We start from the raw sequence: 18,100 nt of genomic DNA, 5'->3' as shown, positions 1-18,100 counted from the left end.
AAGATTGAAAAGCTAATTTTGGTGCTAGTTGTTACAGCTTGGAAGCTTAGACCTTACTTTCAAGGGCATTCGGTCATCGTCATGACCCAATACTCACTGCGATCAGTTTTGCATAGTCCAGATGCTTCTCAACGAGTGATGAAGTGGGCATTGAAACTTGGCCAATATGGCTTAGCATACCAACCCCGCACAACAATAAAGGCATAGGTATTTGAGGACTTCGTAGCAGAATTCACCCCAAGCTTGAAAGACGCATCAACTCAGCCCAAAAAATGTTGCATAGACAGCCGCACCAGCCCCAACTGCAGGAGATTTCTGGAGTTTGCATGTTGACGGATCATCAAACTACCAGAGATCTGAAGCAGGCCTAATTCTCACTACTCATGACAGTTTGATGCTCGAGCAGGATATCACTCTAAGCTTCAAGGCGTCAAACAATGAAGTAGAGTAGGAAGCCCTACTAGTAGGTCTTCGATTGGCAAATGATCTGGTGGTGAAGAAGCTCGTAATCTATACCGATTCCCAGCTGATCACCAACCAAACCTCAGAGGAGTACGCAACAAAGCATCCAAGGATGGCTCGATACTTCGAGAAGGTACAAGAGCAGCTAGTGACGTTCTAGGCGTACACACTCACTTAGGTTCCATGAGCAAAAAATGCCCACGTAGATGCACTAGCAGGCTTAAGATCTACCTTAAACCATTAGCTCAAGAGCTTCATCCCAATTGAGTACTTGGAGAAGCCAAGTATAGATGAGGAACCAGTAGTCGAGGTGGCGCAGATTAATTTCGTCCTCGAAATTTCCAATGCCAATCATTTCAACCATTCATACTATTAGTCACCAACAAGTTCAACAATTTCGAGTACTATTTCCCAAGTACAATCGCCGTAACCAAGGCGGCTCAATACTAATATGCTTACAAGCACAACATCATCATCCCAACTCGACAACATCACTAATCTTTGTACAAGCAGAATGTTACTTCCAATAATAATTCAATCATATGAACATAACCATTTCACAATCATCTATATCCATGATTTAAATGAAAGCGTTCTTGCTCCAATAGAAAGTAATAATGATACTTATGAATTTCATAGCACAACTTTCAAAACTCTAAAAAGAGGTTAACTGAACAACTTAATCAAAACATTATTAACAATCACACACTGCACTTCCAGCTTCAAATAATTTACATAGTTAATGGAACGCTCCATGCAGATAGACTAGAGTCTAGGAAGCTCCATATGAAGGCAACACATTATTACATGTGGAACGACATGCTCATTCGTGGATCCTTCTCAGGACCACATCTCCGCTTCCTATCGTCTCCCGATGACCTGAAGATTTTTAGCTCAATTCACAAAGACATATATGGAAACCACTATATGGGCCGCTTCTTGGCGTAAGAATATGATGATCGTAACGACTAACTACTTCACAAAATGGGTCGAAGCCGAACCTATAACTACAACTACCCAGACGGACATAGATTGCTTCATATGAAAGAACATCATCTGCCACTTCAGCATCCCTTACTCCATCATCACAGACGATGGTCCGTAGTTCTTGGGCAAAAACTTAGTAAGGTTCTTCGAAAAATATGGCATTAAGCAGCACATGTCCACGCCCTAGTATCCGCAGGGCAATGGGCAGGCCAAGGCTTCCAACAAGACCATTCTCGATTGCCTCAAGAAGTCCATCTCAGACAAGAAGGGCAAGTGGCCAGACGAGCTCCTCGGTGTTCCGTGGGCGTATCACACCACCAAGAGAGGAGCAATCGGTAAAACTCCATCGAATTTCAAGCATCAGTACTGCACTATCGAATTTCAAGCAGAACGAGAAGGAGATGGCCACAAACTTAGACTTGGTAGAGAAAGAGCGCAAGAATGTTATCACCTGCATTGCGGCCTATCAGCAGCAACTCTTATCCAATTACAATAAGAGGGCGAAGATCCAGCAGTTCCAGCTAGGAGACTTAGTCATCAGAAAAGCCTTCATAACTACCCGTCGAGAAGGCTCCAAAAAGATGGCTCCCTTGGGAAGGTTCATACAAAATCAGCCGAGTAGGCGGAAATAGCAGCTACACCCTCACCATTATGAGTGACAAAGAGATCGAAAAGTAATGGAATGCCTACAACCTGAGAAAGTACTATATTTGACCTCTCACCATTCATTGGACCTTGTTCAAGACAAATAAAGTTCGAAAACTCAAGCAGTTCGACGAATAAGACTTCACATGCCGAGGATTATCAGTTGTTATACTATTACTGCCTACAAGCAAAGTTAATACATTTCTCTATTTTCAATGAAGATTGAAGGAATTATTCACAATCATGGGCCGAATGCATAAACAAACTGACTACCCTTATGACAGCAGAAGATGCCCCTACCCTTGCAAATATGGCAAGTGCTCTCCCATCAGGAAAGAGTAAATTGATCTGGGATATCCAGACGTGGATAGGTTTTACAACTGTTCAGTTTCTCCTGAATGCATCAACTACCTGCACTGAATAACTCCTAGAATTGGCCACAATAGCTTTCTCCTAGAAAGACTTAGCCGACTAAAGGATTCAATTCCACCGGAGCCCAATTCTCTAATCGGAAGAGACGCTAAGTGCATGATTACTGCCCATGAAAGAATTCGCGCGACTAAATGGTTCGTCATCGATGTGTAAGTCTTCATGAACGTAGCTTGGCTTTAAAGTGTTGCAATACTAGTTAAGCGACATGTGGAATCAAGCTATAACTCAGAAGGATGTGGTATCTGAGACTCGATTCTGCCAACACCTTAAGCCTAAAATGCCTTCGAGAACTAGAGACAATGCCTAAAGTGGTCATGCGGGTCGTCTACTTCTGTAAGTGAGACGCCGGGTCGACAAATCAACAACTGGCAGTCCAAGGGGATCTATAAGCCGAGACTTACACCTGCTATGACTACGCAGACCCATTTGCTTATTTAAAAACAGCGCTTCTAGCCAACGGTCTACGGTTTAAGTTTTGCAAGAGCTAAAGGTGAAATGTACGACTATAGCAGCTATGCAGATTTCCTCTGCTTTCTACGAGAACCACGTGTCCAGCCGCCGGCTCTATAAGTTAAAACTTTTGCAATTTATACCTCGGGAGGGCTAAAGCTCGTGAAGCCTCTAAAGTCGAGATTCAAGACTATAACAGCTACGCGGATTTCCTTTACTTTCTACGAGAAGCACGTGTCTGGCCGTTGACTCTATAAGGTAAAAGTTTTGCAACATGCCCCGGGAGGGCCAAGGCTCATGTAGCCACTAAAGCCAACATGTACGACTATAGCAACTACGCGGATTTCCTCTGCTTTCTGTAAGAAGCACATGTCCGGCCGTCGGCTCTATAAGTTAAAAATTTCGCAATTTATGCCCTGGGAAGGCTAAGGCTCATAAAGCCTCAAAAGCCAAGATTCACAATTATAGCAGCTACATGGATTTCCTCTGCTTTCTACGAGAAGCACATGTCCAGCCACCGGCTCTATAAGTTAAAAGTTTTGCAACATGCCCCGTGAGGGCCAAGGCTCGTGCAACTGCTAAAGCCAAAATGTACGACTGTAGCAACTATATGAATTTCCTTTGCTTTCTACTAGAAGCACGTGTTTGGCTTTATAAGTTAAAATTTCCGTAATTTATGCCTCGGGATGACCAAGGCTCGTGAAGCTTCTAAAATCGAGATTCACGACTATAGCAGCTACGTGAACTTGCCTGCTTCCTTCGGAGGCTATAGGTCAGTTGCCAGCTCTATAAGTTAGAAATCTTACATTTTTCCTCTTGCAGGTAAAGCTCATTAAGTGTCAAAGCCGAGACTAAAACCTAAGTGACGATGTGGGATTGACTGCTCCATTAAGGCAGCTCACCTAGCCACTCATCCTAAGGTAAAGTTTTGCTAAAAACATGGCGAAATAAAAGGATAAAGCAAAGAAATGAAAACTATTTATTAAATTTCTAGCAAATTGATAAACCAGCTTGAAGGCCAACAAAGTTCAAATAAAGCCGAACGAAAAGGAAAAGAAGAAAATTCCTAAGTCTAAGTAAAAAGACTACTCATCGGCAGCCTGTGCAACCACTGGTCCCTTGACTACCATGCCTTCAGTAGCCGCACCGTTCTTAGCAGCCAAAGCTTCCATCAGCTCATCCTCAGCCACCCGTGCCTGGACTGCCTGATCCTCAGCTGCTCCACTAAAGGCAGCCTCGAACGAGAAATCAAGTAGATTAACCGGAGAAATGGAGAAAGTCTCGAAGTCATTCTTGGAAAACTCATAATCCGATGGCCTTACCCTGAAGATGATCTACATAGTTAAGCTTGTAGAAATCGGCCTGACAAGAAGCAAGCGTCATTTCGTGACCGACCTTCTTATTCTTCATTTGCACATTCTTTTCAACAAGCCAAGTGTGAGCGTTCTACAGCTTACGCATTTCCTTTTTTAGGTTCTCGCTAGTAGACAACGCACCTTGCATATCCATTTCCTTAAACTCAAACTTACTGGCAACATCCTTGAAATGAAACATTTCAGCATGCATGAAGACAAGTTCATTTTCCTTGGCAAAACAAGCAGATCATAGCTCAGAATTGACACACTCAAGGTCTTTGACCACTAGTGCAACACGACTAACTTCCTTCTTTGTAGCTTCCAACATCACCTAAGTCGTACTAAGCTTAGCCTTCAAATGGGCAACCTCCTGATAAGCGGTCTCCAGCTGCATAGAAGTGGGGGCAGTGACATTAGACCTCTTCAAAATGGCGAGTTCATATTCGAGATTCACGATCTTTTCAGCAGTCGAGCGAAGTTGAGCTGTTAACGCCACTTCAGCCTCTTTAACACACTTGACAACGTCCTGATCAATGCGCATAGACTTAGCTGCTAAGATCAAAGTCTTATGCATTGTAACAAGCAAGGAAAACCTCCTTGAGTAGGCAAGATGTTTCACAAAAGAGTCTGAGCGGACGATAACTTTCCTAACATTGTCAACAAATTTAGCGCACGCATCAATGTCCTCAAGCAGGTCAACCTTCAGCAGTGCACAAACCTTTAGAAACTCCCCAACCTTAGACCCAGTGGATCTTTCACAATTGCCCGTGCGGGCAGACTTCCCTTTCTCATCAAACGAATTAGTCGCAACAGAATGAGGAACAAGCCCAGACACCACCTTAGCAGCAGGATCCACTTTCATGCTTTTCGTAGTGGCGAGCCTATTAGAAGCCGAATCAGACTTAGCTCTCGACGCGCACTTTGACACGAACCCAGACACCAGGGGTACCACCAAACCTTTTCGCCGAGCAATCCTTTCAACAATGGTCGTGGCCACTTTCGGAGTAGCAGGTTTTACAGGCTCAGACTCAACGGTCTTTTTCATCCATTTGGGAGAAGTAAGATCGATGACAAGCTTCTTAACAGCAGACGAGCCCCCGCGAGCAGCAGAAGAAATCCTTGGCTTCTTCTTAGCTGAAGGCTCATAAACAGGTGAGGAAGATCTCTTCTTCCCACCCTCATTGGCAGCAGGCTCTACAGCAGCGATCGGAAGAACAAGCGCCTCATCTTTTATCCGCTTTATCTCTTCCTTCGGAGGCAACCTGCCTTTATCCTGACGAATAAGATTAAGCAGCCAGCGCCACTCATGGTACTCAGTAGGAATGCCCAAAGTGATATGCACTTTCTTCATATCCACCGAAATTCTTGGAGTTGAGTTAAATTCCAAATCTACACAAAGTAAGAAGGACAATCAGTAAACTAAAGTCGCGGAGCAGCTCAACAAAAATTCAAGTAGGCCAGGAATGAAGCAGTTCACTTACCACTGATAAAGACAGTCAGAACACGTAGCTAAGGAGATGAGTCAGAGTCCTACTCTCCACTAACCTCCAAGGTGTCCCTCGCCCACTCATGATCACCTTTGCAGGAAGCATTAAGCAGTCTATGGTAAGACCTCAGCTGTCCCACTCATTCCTTGTGGCCAATTTTAAAGAAGTACCATAACTCAATTATGGTCAAGCCAAGATCAAAGAACCTGCTCAAGTATGAGAACCCCACCATCGCACGAACTGCATTTGGGGAGCATTTAACAGGCGCGCATTTCATTTCATGGAGCAGATCACCTCCTGGAAAAGATGTAGCATGGGAAAAGTAAATCCTAACACGAAGTAATACAGATGGAATTTGATAGCCATCTTCTTAGCAATGGCACCCTTGTCGCACGGTTTATAGCCGCTATCATCCTTCACCAGCTTAACACGAACCCCTGATGGAATCACATGCTTGCACATCTCAAGAAAATCCTGAAACAGTTATCGGAATTGATCTTGACATATGTAACATTAAGTAGCCCACCTTGCCGGAAGAACCACCTTGACAGTATAAAGGTAGAAGATACTCATCATTTTTGAGATTGGAAGAAGACATCTCAAAGTCCTTACAAAAAGTGCAAAGAAAAAAAATATTTAAAAGGCAACTTGCAATAATAATAATAATAATAATAATAAAGGACCGTAGAGCCCAGTGCCCCTATGCCAGGCCCTACGGCCCAGCCTTCACTCTCTCTGTGCAGTATGGGCCTAAATTGCAGGAGCCCAGCAGCCAACCAAGCCCCACGACCTAGACTTGACTCCCTCTCCTTCACGCACCCAGCGCACCACAAAGGGCCTAAGGTCTTTTAGCCCAACATACCAGCAAAAGAGACCCGACCCATGCAAGTCTCTTTCTCATTTCTGCCCACTATATCAGGCCCGTGCAAGCTCAACCTAGATGGGCTAAAGCCTCAAGGCTTGCCCAGCCCAGCGCCCAGTGCATCGGTCACCTTAGCCCAAGCTGAGCCGATAACCTGGCCTATGCCAATCGATCCTTATGCCGCTCCACCAGCAATTTCATGACATCCTTGCCACGTGTTTCTCACGCCTCCTCAACCCTCGTCGAGCCAATTTTTCAAGTCCCAAAACTCCAAAAAAAATCAAGAATAAGAAAATTCAAGTCTTTTCTTACCTTGGTGCGGCACGTAGAAGAACAACAACAACGAGAGACAACTTTTTGCATGGGCAAGAGAAGAAGAAAGTTAGGGGAGGGGGAAAAAATTTTCCTCTGGCTTCTCTCTTCCTTGTTGGAATGATGATTGTTCTCCAAATTTATTTAATCCTCTGCTTAAGGCAGAATTAAATAGGTATTGGGGGCAATTTTTCCTAGAAAAAGTCTATCTCCAAATCAAGAAAGGATATCAAGTTCAAATAGGGAAACAACTCTACAAGTCCATGTAGCTTGGGATTTCTAAACCTACTGCCATTTTCCTACATGCAGCCCAGCAGGTGTGGGGGCATTTGTGGAGCCTAAAATAATCCTAAAAATTCTAGAGGCGACATGTGAACTTTTGCTCAAGAAAGATAAGATTGCCCTTAATAAATGGGCAGGCTCCTCAAATACTCCCATGCGCAGTTCTCACACCCTTGAAGGTCCTAACAACTGAATACGACTGCCCACATCATATCTTGTGAAAGCATTAAAGATAAGAATTAATTACCCAAATCATATCTTTAATACATTCCCAATTGAAGATTGACTCAATTCCAGTAAGTAATCCTAATTTAAATCAATTAGGGATAATTACTCCATTATCTCAAGATATTATCTCCTATTTAATATCTTGAGAATATTTCTCCATAAACCTTGGCCAATAGAATGACGCCATATGTAGGTAAAACCCTAACACTATGGCCGGTCCTCTCCTCTTATATATACTTCATATTCTACCAAATTTAAGAAGCTTTTGCTACCCTAAAAAAGCCCTAAACACTTTACTCTTCTCAGATAAACTGACTTAGCCATCGGAGATCCATTGGCCCACCACACCTCGTGGGCGCGTGGGGCTTAGGTCTTTTATCAAATGTGTTGATTGTTTTGCAGGTGCATTTTCTTTAAGACTGAAGACGGTGGAAATTTATATCGACAAAACCTGATTATTCTGTCAATTGCTGGAGTATATGCGCCCGCGGCAGCTTCAGGAGATTGGTTCATGCCCATTTGAGTGGAGAAGCCTTTCAGAACTTCATCAATATGATAAGGATGATTAAGACGTTCTATCTTCCATAAATCAATTACTTAGAAGAATAATCAATTAATTCAACTACTTAATATTTATCGATTGCTACTTTTATATAGATGCACAAGCATGCATGCAAATTATACTATTAAATTCATAGAAGATGGGTTTAAGTACGTCTTTCTTTTGAATCGTTCTAATGATCTGTAAACTATATGAACTTTTTTTTCCCAAGCTTAAGGTATCCCACATCCCAAAAGGTAGGACTAATCTTCAGTGAAGCCCGAAGCTTTCAACCAGAGCATTACCCATGTTTTTGTCAGTTTCATACGTCGAACAAAAGACCAAGGAGTACACTTGACTAGAAACTCTATCACAATTTCACTAGACCACTTGCCGCGGTTAATTATATAACCATTGAGAAGTCTACATGCTGCATTAGAGGCACTTTAGGGCAAGGGCAACATTTGTTGTGGAGTATCCAAATGGATTCACCAAATTATAATTAACGTGTTTTCATTATATAAATATTATAGTCGGAATTGTTTGTTCTTTCATTTGTGGTGGAGTGTCCAAATGGCTAAATCAGAGGTTACAAACTTATAATTAATGTACTTTTATTATGTAAATGTTATAGTCGGAACCGTTAGCTTTCCAATCATAGTCATGGATTCATAAGATATTGGTAGATGGGATGTGGCACAGTGGCGTATGGACCAACCTACCATCTTTGATGGGCTTTAAGTTTCAGATTCATACTTTGATCTTTGGGCTTTCTTTCTGGCTTTGTCCAATTCTGTTTTGAGCAAAAATAATTTTTGGGTTAAGTGCATTTTATATCACAAGTTTGGGGTTATTTGCAAAATAAACCATGACGTTTAAATTTTTGCATTTTACACCATGTGATTTCTGAATTGTATCAATTAACGTCTCCGTCAATTTCATCATTTAGTTAGATGTTAAGTGGTGATGTGGCATAGACTTAGCCCACATTTTAAGCACTCATTGATTGTCAATTTCTTAAAAGGTTTAAAAGAGTAAAGTACTAAACATTGAAATTGACAGTCAACGAGTAGCTTAAAATGTGACAAAGTCTATGCCACATCACCACTTAACGTCTAATTAGACGATGAAATTAATGCAAACATTAAATTAGTGCAAATCAAAACCATGCGGTGTAAAATGCAAAAGTTAAAATCTCGTGACTCATTTTACAAATGACTTCAAACCTTATGGTGTAAAATGTAGCAACCCAATAAATTTCTATAGGGAGAGAAAATTCCTTTTTTTTTTTTTTTTTTTTTTCTGTTTTTGGTAACTTTCTATCCATTTGTTGGTATGATTTGCAAACGTTTTATATATAGATTTCATTATTAGAAAACATTGTTTGGGGGCCGTGGGGGGGTGGGAAGGAGAAGAGGCGCTATAGAAGCTTAAGAGAGGGTAGGGGAGACGTGAGATAATGAGTTAAGCCTCACATCGGGTTAGCAATAATGTGGTTCAAATTCATTTTTGACAAGAATCAAACCTAAAACCTCTCATCGTAGTACTAAGTGGCATCAAAACCCATTTTAACTCTTAGCAATTTTAATAAATTAAAAAGGATAGGGTATTATGGTAATTGTAAACATAAAACCCTAAACCCTAAACCCTTCTTCCTCCCGCTCACCTTCCTTCCTAATTCCTGTCTGTAATCCTCAACAACAGAAAACACTCCTCTCAGTAGTCCCTCCCTTTCTCCGTCTCTCTCCGCCGGCGCCCAGTGGCCATAGTTTCAGTCCGGACCTTCGGAGAACCAGAGGTATTTAGCTTTTAACCCAAATTGCCCACGATTTCTTTTCGACTTTTCCAAAATCGATAAAAGTTTCAGGCTTTCAGTGGCTCAAATTGTTTATTTTTCTGGAATTGTGTTTAATCAAATTATAGAATTGATGGCGGTGAAATCTTAAAGCTGATATTTATTCAATTTTTGGCTTTTGGGTTTTGATGTTTGTATCCAATGTCTTAGAAATTACTTTTCAGTAAGCCCTTATCTGCTGCTTCAATTACTCTTCGTTATGCAGAATTAGCCATGGTGAAGTCGTACCTGCGGTATGAGCAGGCGGTGGCTTTCGGTGTCATTGTCTCCGTCGATTCCAACATCACATACGGCAGCTCCGGGAAGCACCTTCTTGCTCCGGCCTTGGAGAAGGTAGGTGTGTGGCATGTACGGCAAGGCGTTTGTACCAGAACACTAATCCCTGCTGCTGCATCGCGGGGACACTCTCTATCTGTCACCTCCATCGCATCCTCGCATACTTCTATGGTAAGCTTTCGAACTGAGTTGCTATGTGTAAGTTGGCTCAAGTAAGCAGAGGATGTAGTTTTAGTTGAATTTAGTCCACTTGATGATAAATTAGTATATAGAGATTAAATCCTACATTCCGCCCCCTTCTTACTTCATAACAGAAACAGCAGGGCATGGTTCAAAGTACCCTTCTCTTTGATCCCTCAGTCTCATCACTTTCAATAATAAAATCCAAGAAAAAGCACGAAAGCACATATAGACTATAGAGCGTGTCTAATATCAAGATGCCAACTATGTCTGTTTCTGTTATGATCTCATATAAAGTCTGCAAAGCCATCTCAACTATCAAGCTGTGAGTAGAAACTTTGTCTCCATGCTTAGCCCCCGTTGTCTTTTCAAGATGCCAACTACAATCTTTCTTTTTTGTGGGTCTCAATTTAAAGTTTTGGAGGGACCTTGTAATATTTGTATCACTTGTACCTTGTCTTTGGGTTTTTTGAAATAAAATAAACTTGGATCAATAAGCAACAACATTGTCACGATGTTAATTTTCTGACTAATTATTTTGGTTTAATCAACAAATTAATTATTTTGGTTTAATCAACAAATGTTTGTCTATTAGATTTGAAACGCACAACCTCCTCCAACAAAATTGAAACTGAGTACCTCAAATTATTTATTTATTTATTTACCAATTGCGTAACTGTGTTGGGTTAATGTCAAATTGTCAATCCCAGTAAACGTTTGATAGGAAACTACAATTAAATGAAGAGAAAAGTCCCAATGGAATTTGAATGTATTAACAAAAGATATATGATTAGAGTTCTAAAAAGTTAGTTATGGTGGATATAAAAGGTGTAACTAGTTCTGATTGCAGGTAGCTAGTGGGTATGCTGATGGTAGTATAAGAATTTGGGATTCCGACAAAGGAACCTGCGAGACCACATTGAATGGACATAAAGGAGCTGTCACCGCTTTACGCTACAACAAGCTTGGATCTATGCTTGCATCTGGAGGAAAAGATAATGACATTATATTATGGGATGTGGTTGGTGAGACCGGCCTATATCGCCTCCGTGGCCATCGAGATCAGGTTTGTATTACAGTTTTCCAAATTAAACCTATAAATTTTGGATTTACTGGAACGAGTGATGGGCTTTGCTTGTTGATCTTACTTACATCATTTCCGAGTTTGACACTACAGCACTATAATTTATTTAGTCTGTTTCATTCATGTAATGTAGGTGACTGACCTCCTTTTCCTGGATTCTGGTAAAAAACTCGTCAGTTCCTCAAAAGATAAATTTTTGAGGGTGTGGGATCTTGATACCCAGCATTGCATGCAGACAATTAGTGGCCACCATAGCGAAATTTGGTCCATAGACAGTGATGCAGAAGAAAGATATTTGGTCACTGGGTCTTCGGATCCAGAACTTAGGTTTTACACAATGAAGCATGAAGTGATACATGAGGAATCCATTTCTAATATAGGCGAAAATGAAATTGTGAATGATGGAGAGTCATCGACCAAAAATAAATGGGAAGTTTTGAAACTGTTTGGTGAAGTTCAGCGACAAAGCAAGGATAGAGTTGCAACTGTGAGATTCAACAAGTCTGGTAATTTGTTGGCTTGTCAAGTGGCAGGTAAGACAGTAGATGTATTCCAGGTACTAGATGAGGCTGAATCAAAGCGTAAGGCAAAACGTAGGCTTCACCGGAAGAAAGAAAAAAAATCTGCAAAAGGGGCAACTGAGGTGATGGAAAATGGCGACACAAATCACGGAGCTGGAGAAGAAGGAAATAGTCCTGTGGTTATGGTTCCTGATGTCTTCAAGCTTCTTCAAACTATTCGAGCTAGCAAAAAGATATGCTCCATCTCTTTCTGTCCTAACACTCCAAAGAGTTTGCTAGCTACAATAGCTTTGTCTTTGAACAATAATTCATTGGAATTTTATTCGATTGAAAGCAAAGCAACAACAAAAACACATACTATAGAGCTCCAAGGGCACCGGTCTGATGTCAGAAGTGTTACACTTAGCTCAGACAACACACTCTTGATGTCAACTAGTCACAATGCGGTAAAGATTTGGAATCCAAGCACTGGTTCCTGCCTTCGAACTATTGATTCTGGATATGGCATGTGTGGTTTTATCGTTCCTAATAGCAAGTATGCACTTGTCGGAACTAAAGGCGGAACAGTGGAAATTATTGACATTGGAAGTGGCACTTGCATTGAAGTAGTGGAAGCTCATGGTGGCACTGTTGGCTCCATTGCAGCCATTCCCAATGAAAATGGTTTTGTCACAGGAAGTGCAGATCACGATGTGAAGTTTTGGGAATACCAAGTTAAACAAAAGTCTCCCCAAGTATGTAATATATACCTTCTTTCTACTTGCAGTTCTAATCTTGTAGTATTATCAGTATGCTTTTTTCTCTTGGGATACACTACGTAGTTCTGAAGCATGATACAGTTCTCAACCTGCTCAACACGTTCACAACACTTTTTGATATGAACAATTCTTTTGTATTTATTTATTTATTTTTATATCTTATAATTCTCCTTTTTAATTTCCTTTTATTCATAAGAGTTCTTTACAGATGGAAATTTGTTTATGTTTGTGGTTTTTATGTTATAGTTGGAGTTTAAGATATTGTAGGATCTGTTCTACACTGTAGCTTAGAAAGAAAATATTTGGATTATATTTACTTTTGGCTAGTTAAACTTACTGCACATTTGTGGAATAATTTACAGAGATTTGCCTTCTTGACTGCCACGATTTCTTGATTGATATTGGGGTATTATGTCTTTGTTGTTTCTTATTATAGACTCGGTTTGTGTTGTTTGTTTAATTGGTCCTACCAATTGTGGTGTTACATTCTTGGGAATGTCATGAATGGATAGTCTCCTGGGTCAGGCTATACCTGATCCACCGAGAAAAAGAAACATGGAAGATAGTAAAATATGGGATAAACTATAAACATGCTTATGTACTCAAACAAGTGTTCAACGACCTGACAAATAACTCTAATGAAATGTCATACTTCTTGTCTGCCAGGTAGGGCAATGGATGGGGTCCTGCAATTCAGAGACCGCATAACATAACTATAATTTCATGAAAGATTAAATTACTATCTGAACTTAGTAACCTGCTATATGTTTGAAAATGGCGCTGTTTTAATTTATTTATTTATCTTAGAAAAGTGACAATATAACCTGTTTGGACTGTTCTCTAAAATCCATAAACTGCTTTGGTGATATATAAACTGAAATATGTTCTGCTATAACTCCTGGATGCTTTAAATCATTTGCTAGTATAATTGTAAATTTGGATGAGCCACCATTTAAGGTTTTGAGTGGGCATATATATCTAGTGAGTGGTGAGGGAATGTGATCATTTATAATGGCTGTATCTTCTATTTCATTCTAGATGTTGTTTATCTCTGTTTTTTTTTTCTCATTAAAAATCTTAATATCCGGATTCACTATGTTTGAAACAGGACTCTAAGCACCTAACGGTGTCAAATGTAAGGACTATGAAGATGAATGATGATGTCCTTGTGGTTGCTGTCAGCCCTGATGCAAAATATGTTTTGGTTGCTCTGTTGGACTGCACAGTGAAGGTCAAATTGACTATTCTTACCCACTCAATTTTCATTATGTCTTCATTTGGTTTCAGTTGTTTCTTATGTTAGATTCTTCGTAGATTGTTATCCAACAGAATATGTAGTTTTGAAATTCAACTCTAAGAAATGTTGTACATGTGAATAGGTATCATTATTTAGTTTGACTTTTGTTTAGCATCTATATTCTGTATCTACATTTTCAGAAGTAGTACCTCTCTTTTCATGCATGAAATGCTCGATTAATTATGTAAAGATCAGTACCATAGCATCTGAAACTAAAATAGTGAGGATACGGATATTAGATTGATTAAATCGATCATGATGTCTATAAGCTATCTTTGATGAAAATTTCTGGTAAGATTGATTAAATCGATCATGATGTCTATAAGCTATCTTTGATGAAAACTTCTGGTAAGAAATGCTCAGGATTAGTTTTGATCAAATTATAGGGTTTGGAGAAAACATTTTGTATCCTGAAGATTAATTGTTGTTCCCCTTAATATTAAAGGAAAACTAATGAAAAGGGTTTGAAAACTTTGAGTTTTAACGATAAGGACAAAATAAAGGGTAAAGTGAATAGTACGAAGATTGACTTTTTAGTGTAAAAATGTGGTTATGTTGAAGCCTTTCCTTTCTTAGGTTTACTATATGGATACGTTGAAACCCTAAATGCATTTATGCTTCCTATTCTTAGGTTTACTATATGGATACGTTGAAACCTTTCCTTTCCTTATATGGTCACAAGCTGCCTGTTCTATGCATGGATTTATCATCTGATGGCGATCTATTAGTGACTGGATCTGCTGACAAAAATTTGAAGATTTGGGGTTTAGATTTTGGTGATTGTCATAAATCCATATTCGCTCATGCTGACAGGTATAGTTTTTGTATGAACAAACATAAATTTTGATGTCTGAAGTTCATTGGCAATTTTAGTGAATTGTTCGATGATGCAGTGTCATGGCGGTGCAATTTGTACGAAATACACATTACATGTTTAGTGTCGGGAAAGATCGCCTAGTCAAATACTGGGACGCTGATAAATTTGAGTTGCTTTTAACTCTTGAGGGACACCATGCGGATGTTTGGTGCCTTGGAATTAGTAACCGTGGTGATTTCATTGTTACGGGATCTCATGACCGATCAATACGTCGTTGGGATCGTACTGAAGAGCCCTTTTTTATCGAGGTAATTGCTTCTTGTGAAGGATGAAAGAGACTTTACACTTTAACTTTTGTTTTTACTTTTTTATATTCTGTAGTTTGTCTATCTCTTCTGGTGATGCTTTAGGATAAAAATGGGGCTTCTGTATGACATGCCTGTTGCTTTACTAAAATTTTCATTTGAAATTGCAGGAAGAGAAAGAGAAAAGGTTGGAAGAGATGTTCGAGTCTGACCTCGATAATGCATTTGAGAACAAGTATGCACCCACGGAAGAAATTCCTGAAGAGGGAGCTGTGGCCTTAGCAGGGAAGAAATCAAAAGAAACAATTACAGCTACTGATTCAATTATTGACGCACTAGATATAGCAGAGGTAGAATTGAAGCGAATCGCCGAACATGAGGTCTGTTTGGTTTTTTGCTGTATAATCTCTACCAGTTTGATCTCTAGTTTAACACTGCAACATAATCTCCGTGGTATCTCAATTCAATTCTCTCACCATGCCTTTCAGGAGGAGAAAAGCAAGGGGAAAGTTGCTGAGTTACAACCAAATGTTGTTTTGCTTGGGCTCTCTCCATCTGATTATGTTCTTCGTGCCCTTTCAAATGTTCAGACAAATGATCTGGAACAGACGCTACTGGTATGCTTGTGGTTTTCCTTACATGGCTACTCATTGAAACAAGTGAAAGTCCCTTACTGCTAGCTCACCATTTTAGTAGTTTGACTTTTTTCTTTAGCTGGTATTTCTTCAAATGCATATTTGGTTTAGTTTTGTTGAATCAGTAAATGGAATGTGGTGTTACTAAAATGAATCGGGTCCTTGTGTTTAGTTTCCTTTTGGATTTTGTTTTTGTGCCATCCACTTTGCCTGAAGAAGCTCGTACAACTGTACTTGTATATATTCAAATTCTCAATTAAAGCTGCTGGCAATCTACTCCAATGAAATCAACTGATTCAAAAATCAGAGTGCACTGTGCATCTTTTGTTTTCTGAAGCCATTTTAACTTCTCTCCCTGGGATTTTACTATATATCTTTATATGGTCAAGTGTAGTTGTAACTTCACCGTTTCAGTTCCAATGTAAGGCTAATTTGAACTGCATTATTTGCAGGCTCTATCATTCTCAGACGCTTTGAAGCTCTTGTCTTTCTTGAAGGACTGGACTTCGAATCCTGATAAGGTTGGCGTCTCTACACTTGTTCAAAACATTGGCATCCATTGATATTTATTTGTTGCACATGCCTTTATCTATCTTTTTAACCCAGTTTTTTTCCCAAGTGGTTATTATTTATCACATATTCGTTAGAACTTGTAATTACTGTAAGCATTCAGCACTCATGCTTGTATTTATTTATTTTACACAATTTGTAGGCGGTTATTGCCTTAGGGCTGACATGAAATGTTATAAAGGAATGAAAAAATCTTAAGTTTTAGTGTTTAAAGCGTTTTCAACTTTTATTTTTTTTGCAGATTGAACTTGTTTGCAGGGTTTGTACATTCCTGGTGCAGATACATTATAATCAGTTACTTAGTACGCTGGCAGCCAGACTTGTGTTGTCAGAGTTGGAAGAGATTTATCCAAGAGTTAAGGTAATCGTAATGTTGCACATTTGTACAGAGAAATTTTATTATGTTAATATAACACTTGTTACTACTGCTGCCTTGATCCAAAAGTAACATGAAGTTAATTGTGTATAAAAGAAAAGGATGCTACGGAAGTTCCCCTTTATGTAGTTTCTGCGTAAAAACTTTTACAATTTAAAGATTGGCTTTTACATGATGAGGATTTAATCTCTCTCAGGAATGCAAAGATACTATTGGTTACAACATTGCAGCAATGGAGCATATTAAGGTGCGGCCATTAAATTTCTGGCTATATGTTTTATCGTCCAAGGAAAATACTTTTACTCATTAGGTTTCATGTTTCAGCAACTGAGGGCTTCGAAATCAGGTGGATTGTTTCAAGATGCAAAATCAAAGTTACAGGAAATTCGTGCGCAGCATTCTAAGAGTCTAGAAGCAAGGACAAATACGAGAGAAGAAAATGGAAGAAAGAGGAGGAGAAAGAGCAAGAATCCAAGTGACGTACATGTTAGATTGTTCGACAAATGAGTTAAGTCTACAATAACTGGCTGTTTTGAGAAATTTGCGTTGTGGGATTAATGCACGCTAAGCCTATTAGTGTTGAAGTATTCTTCACTGACTGGAAGGGCCTCGTGGATGCCCAATGCTACTGTCAGTTTCATCAAGACAAGTGCAGAAGTTTTCCTCAAATTGTTTACGTTTCGTTGTTTGCATACTGCACTGGTGGTGGTCCATCCCAGAGTTTTCAAGGCACTGAAAATCGCCCGGTGTTCTGCTGGGAATCTTGTAGTGGAAAGGATAGGGGAGACTCCAATTTGGTTGCCAGTTTAAATCAGACTTCTTGTTGTAGTTTATTAACGGTAGCCGAGGAAATCTTACTAAACATTTTATCTGGTTGATGCCAACACTGTTCCAATTACTTAAATTTACCATAAATCTAAAGGAATTTTAACGAAAAGTTTTCAGTACTGTTTAATTTAACGAAAAATCATATTTTTACACTAGAAAGTCAATTTTGATACTATTCACTTTATCCTTTATTTTGTCTTTATCGATAAAACTCAAAGTTTTCAAGTCATTTTTATTAGTTTTCTTTAAATCTAATGGTTTAGAACATCTGAAATCAAAAGTAAAGCACTCGCCCCCTTAACCCTGGTGCAGCGATACCTCCCTTCACGTGTCTGAAAAATCATCTATGGTTAAAGCGACGAATTTTAGTTATATTTTATGAAAAAGAGAAGTAATTTGATCACCTATATTTTAAGTTTCATTTCCTCACTAGTGACTTCCTTCAGGGTGCTGCTTTAAGTCAGGGCGGTCAGGTGGAGTTTCGATCAAGCGCTTCGTTGCCTGTTCGACGGCTCGATCCCTGATTCCTCGAGCACTCTCCTTTGCTCGGAGCCT

General features: G+C 39.6%; 1 protein-coding gene across 1 annotated transcript; it reads left to right on the top strand.

Annotated features, from left to right (window-relative positions):
* Positions 1-9,669: 9,669 nt before the first annotated feature.
* Positions 9,670-17,654, top strand: LOC126593687 (uncharacterized). The gene is made up of 13 exons (XM_050259792.1): positions 9,670-9,841; positions 10,104-10,345; positions 11,205-11,420; positions 11,572-12,693; positions 13,826-13,948; positions 14,646-14,827; positions 14,908-15,139; positions 15,307-15,516; positions 15,625-15,753; positions 16,224-16,292; positions 16,583-16,702; positions 16,914-16,964; positions 17,042-17,654. Exons 2-13 carry the CDS (start codon positions 10,112-10,114, stop codon positions 17,222-17,224), a joined length of 2,871 nt encoding a protein of 956 aa, XP_050115749.1. The 5' UTR covers positions 9,670-9,841; positions 10,104-10,111; the 3' UTR covers positions 17,225-17,654.
* Positions 17,655-18,100: the final 446 nt, after the last annotated feature.

This window comes from Malus sylvestris, chromosome 12 (assembly GCF_916048215.2).
Source record: "Malus sylvestris chromosome 12, drMalSylv7.2, whole genome shotgun sequence".
In the NCBI taxonomy this organism is placed as follows: domain Eukaryota; kingdom Viridiplantae; phylum Streptophyta; class Magnoliopsida; order Rosales; family Rosaceae; genus Malus; species Malus sylvestris.
Note: the sequence above shows the minus strand (reverse complement) of the source record. Positions and strands in the feature narration are given on the sequence as shown.

What these genes read in the sequence shown, in the direction of transcription:
- LOC126593687 (XM_050259792.1), top strand. Translation starts at nt 10,112, where the DNA reads ATGGTGAAGTCGTACCTGCGGTATGAGCAGGCGGTGGCTTTCGGTGTC. An exon ending in CATCCTCGCATACTTCTATG is followed by an intron (nt 10,346 to 11,204) that starts GTAAGCTTTCGA and finishes TTCTGATTGCAG; the next exon opens with GTAGCTAGTGGGTATGCTGA. An exon ending in TCCGTGGCCATCGAGATCAG is followed by an intron (nt 11,421 to 11,571) that starts GTTTGTATTACA and finishes CATGTAATGTAG; the next exon opens with GTGACTGACCTCCTTTTCCT.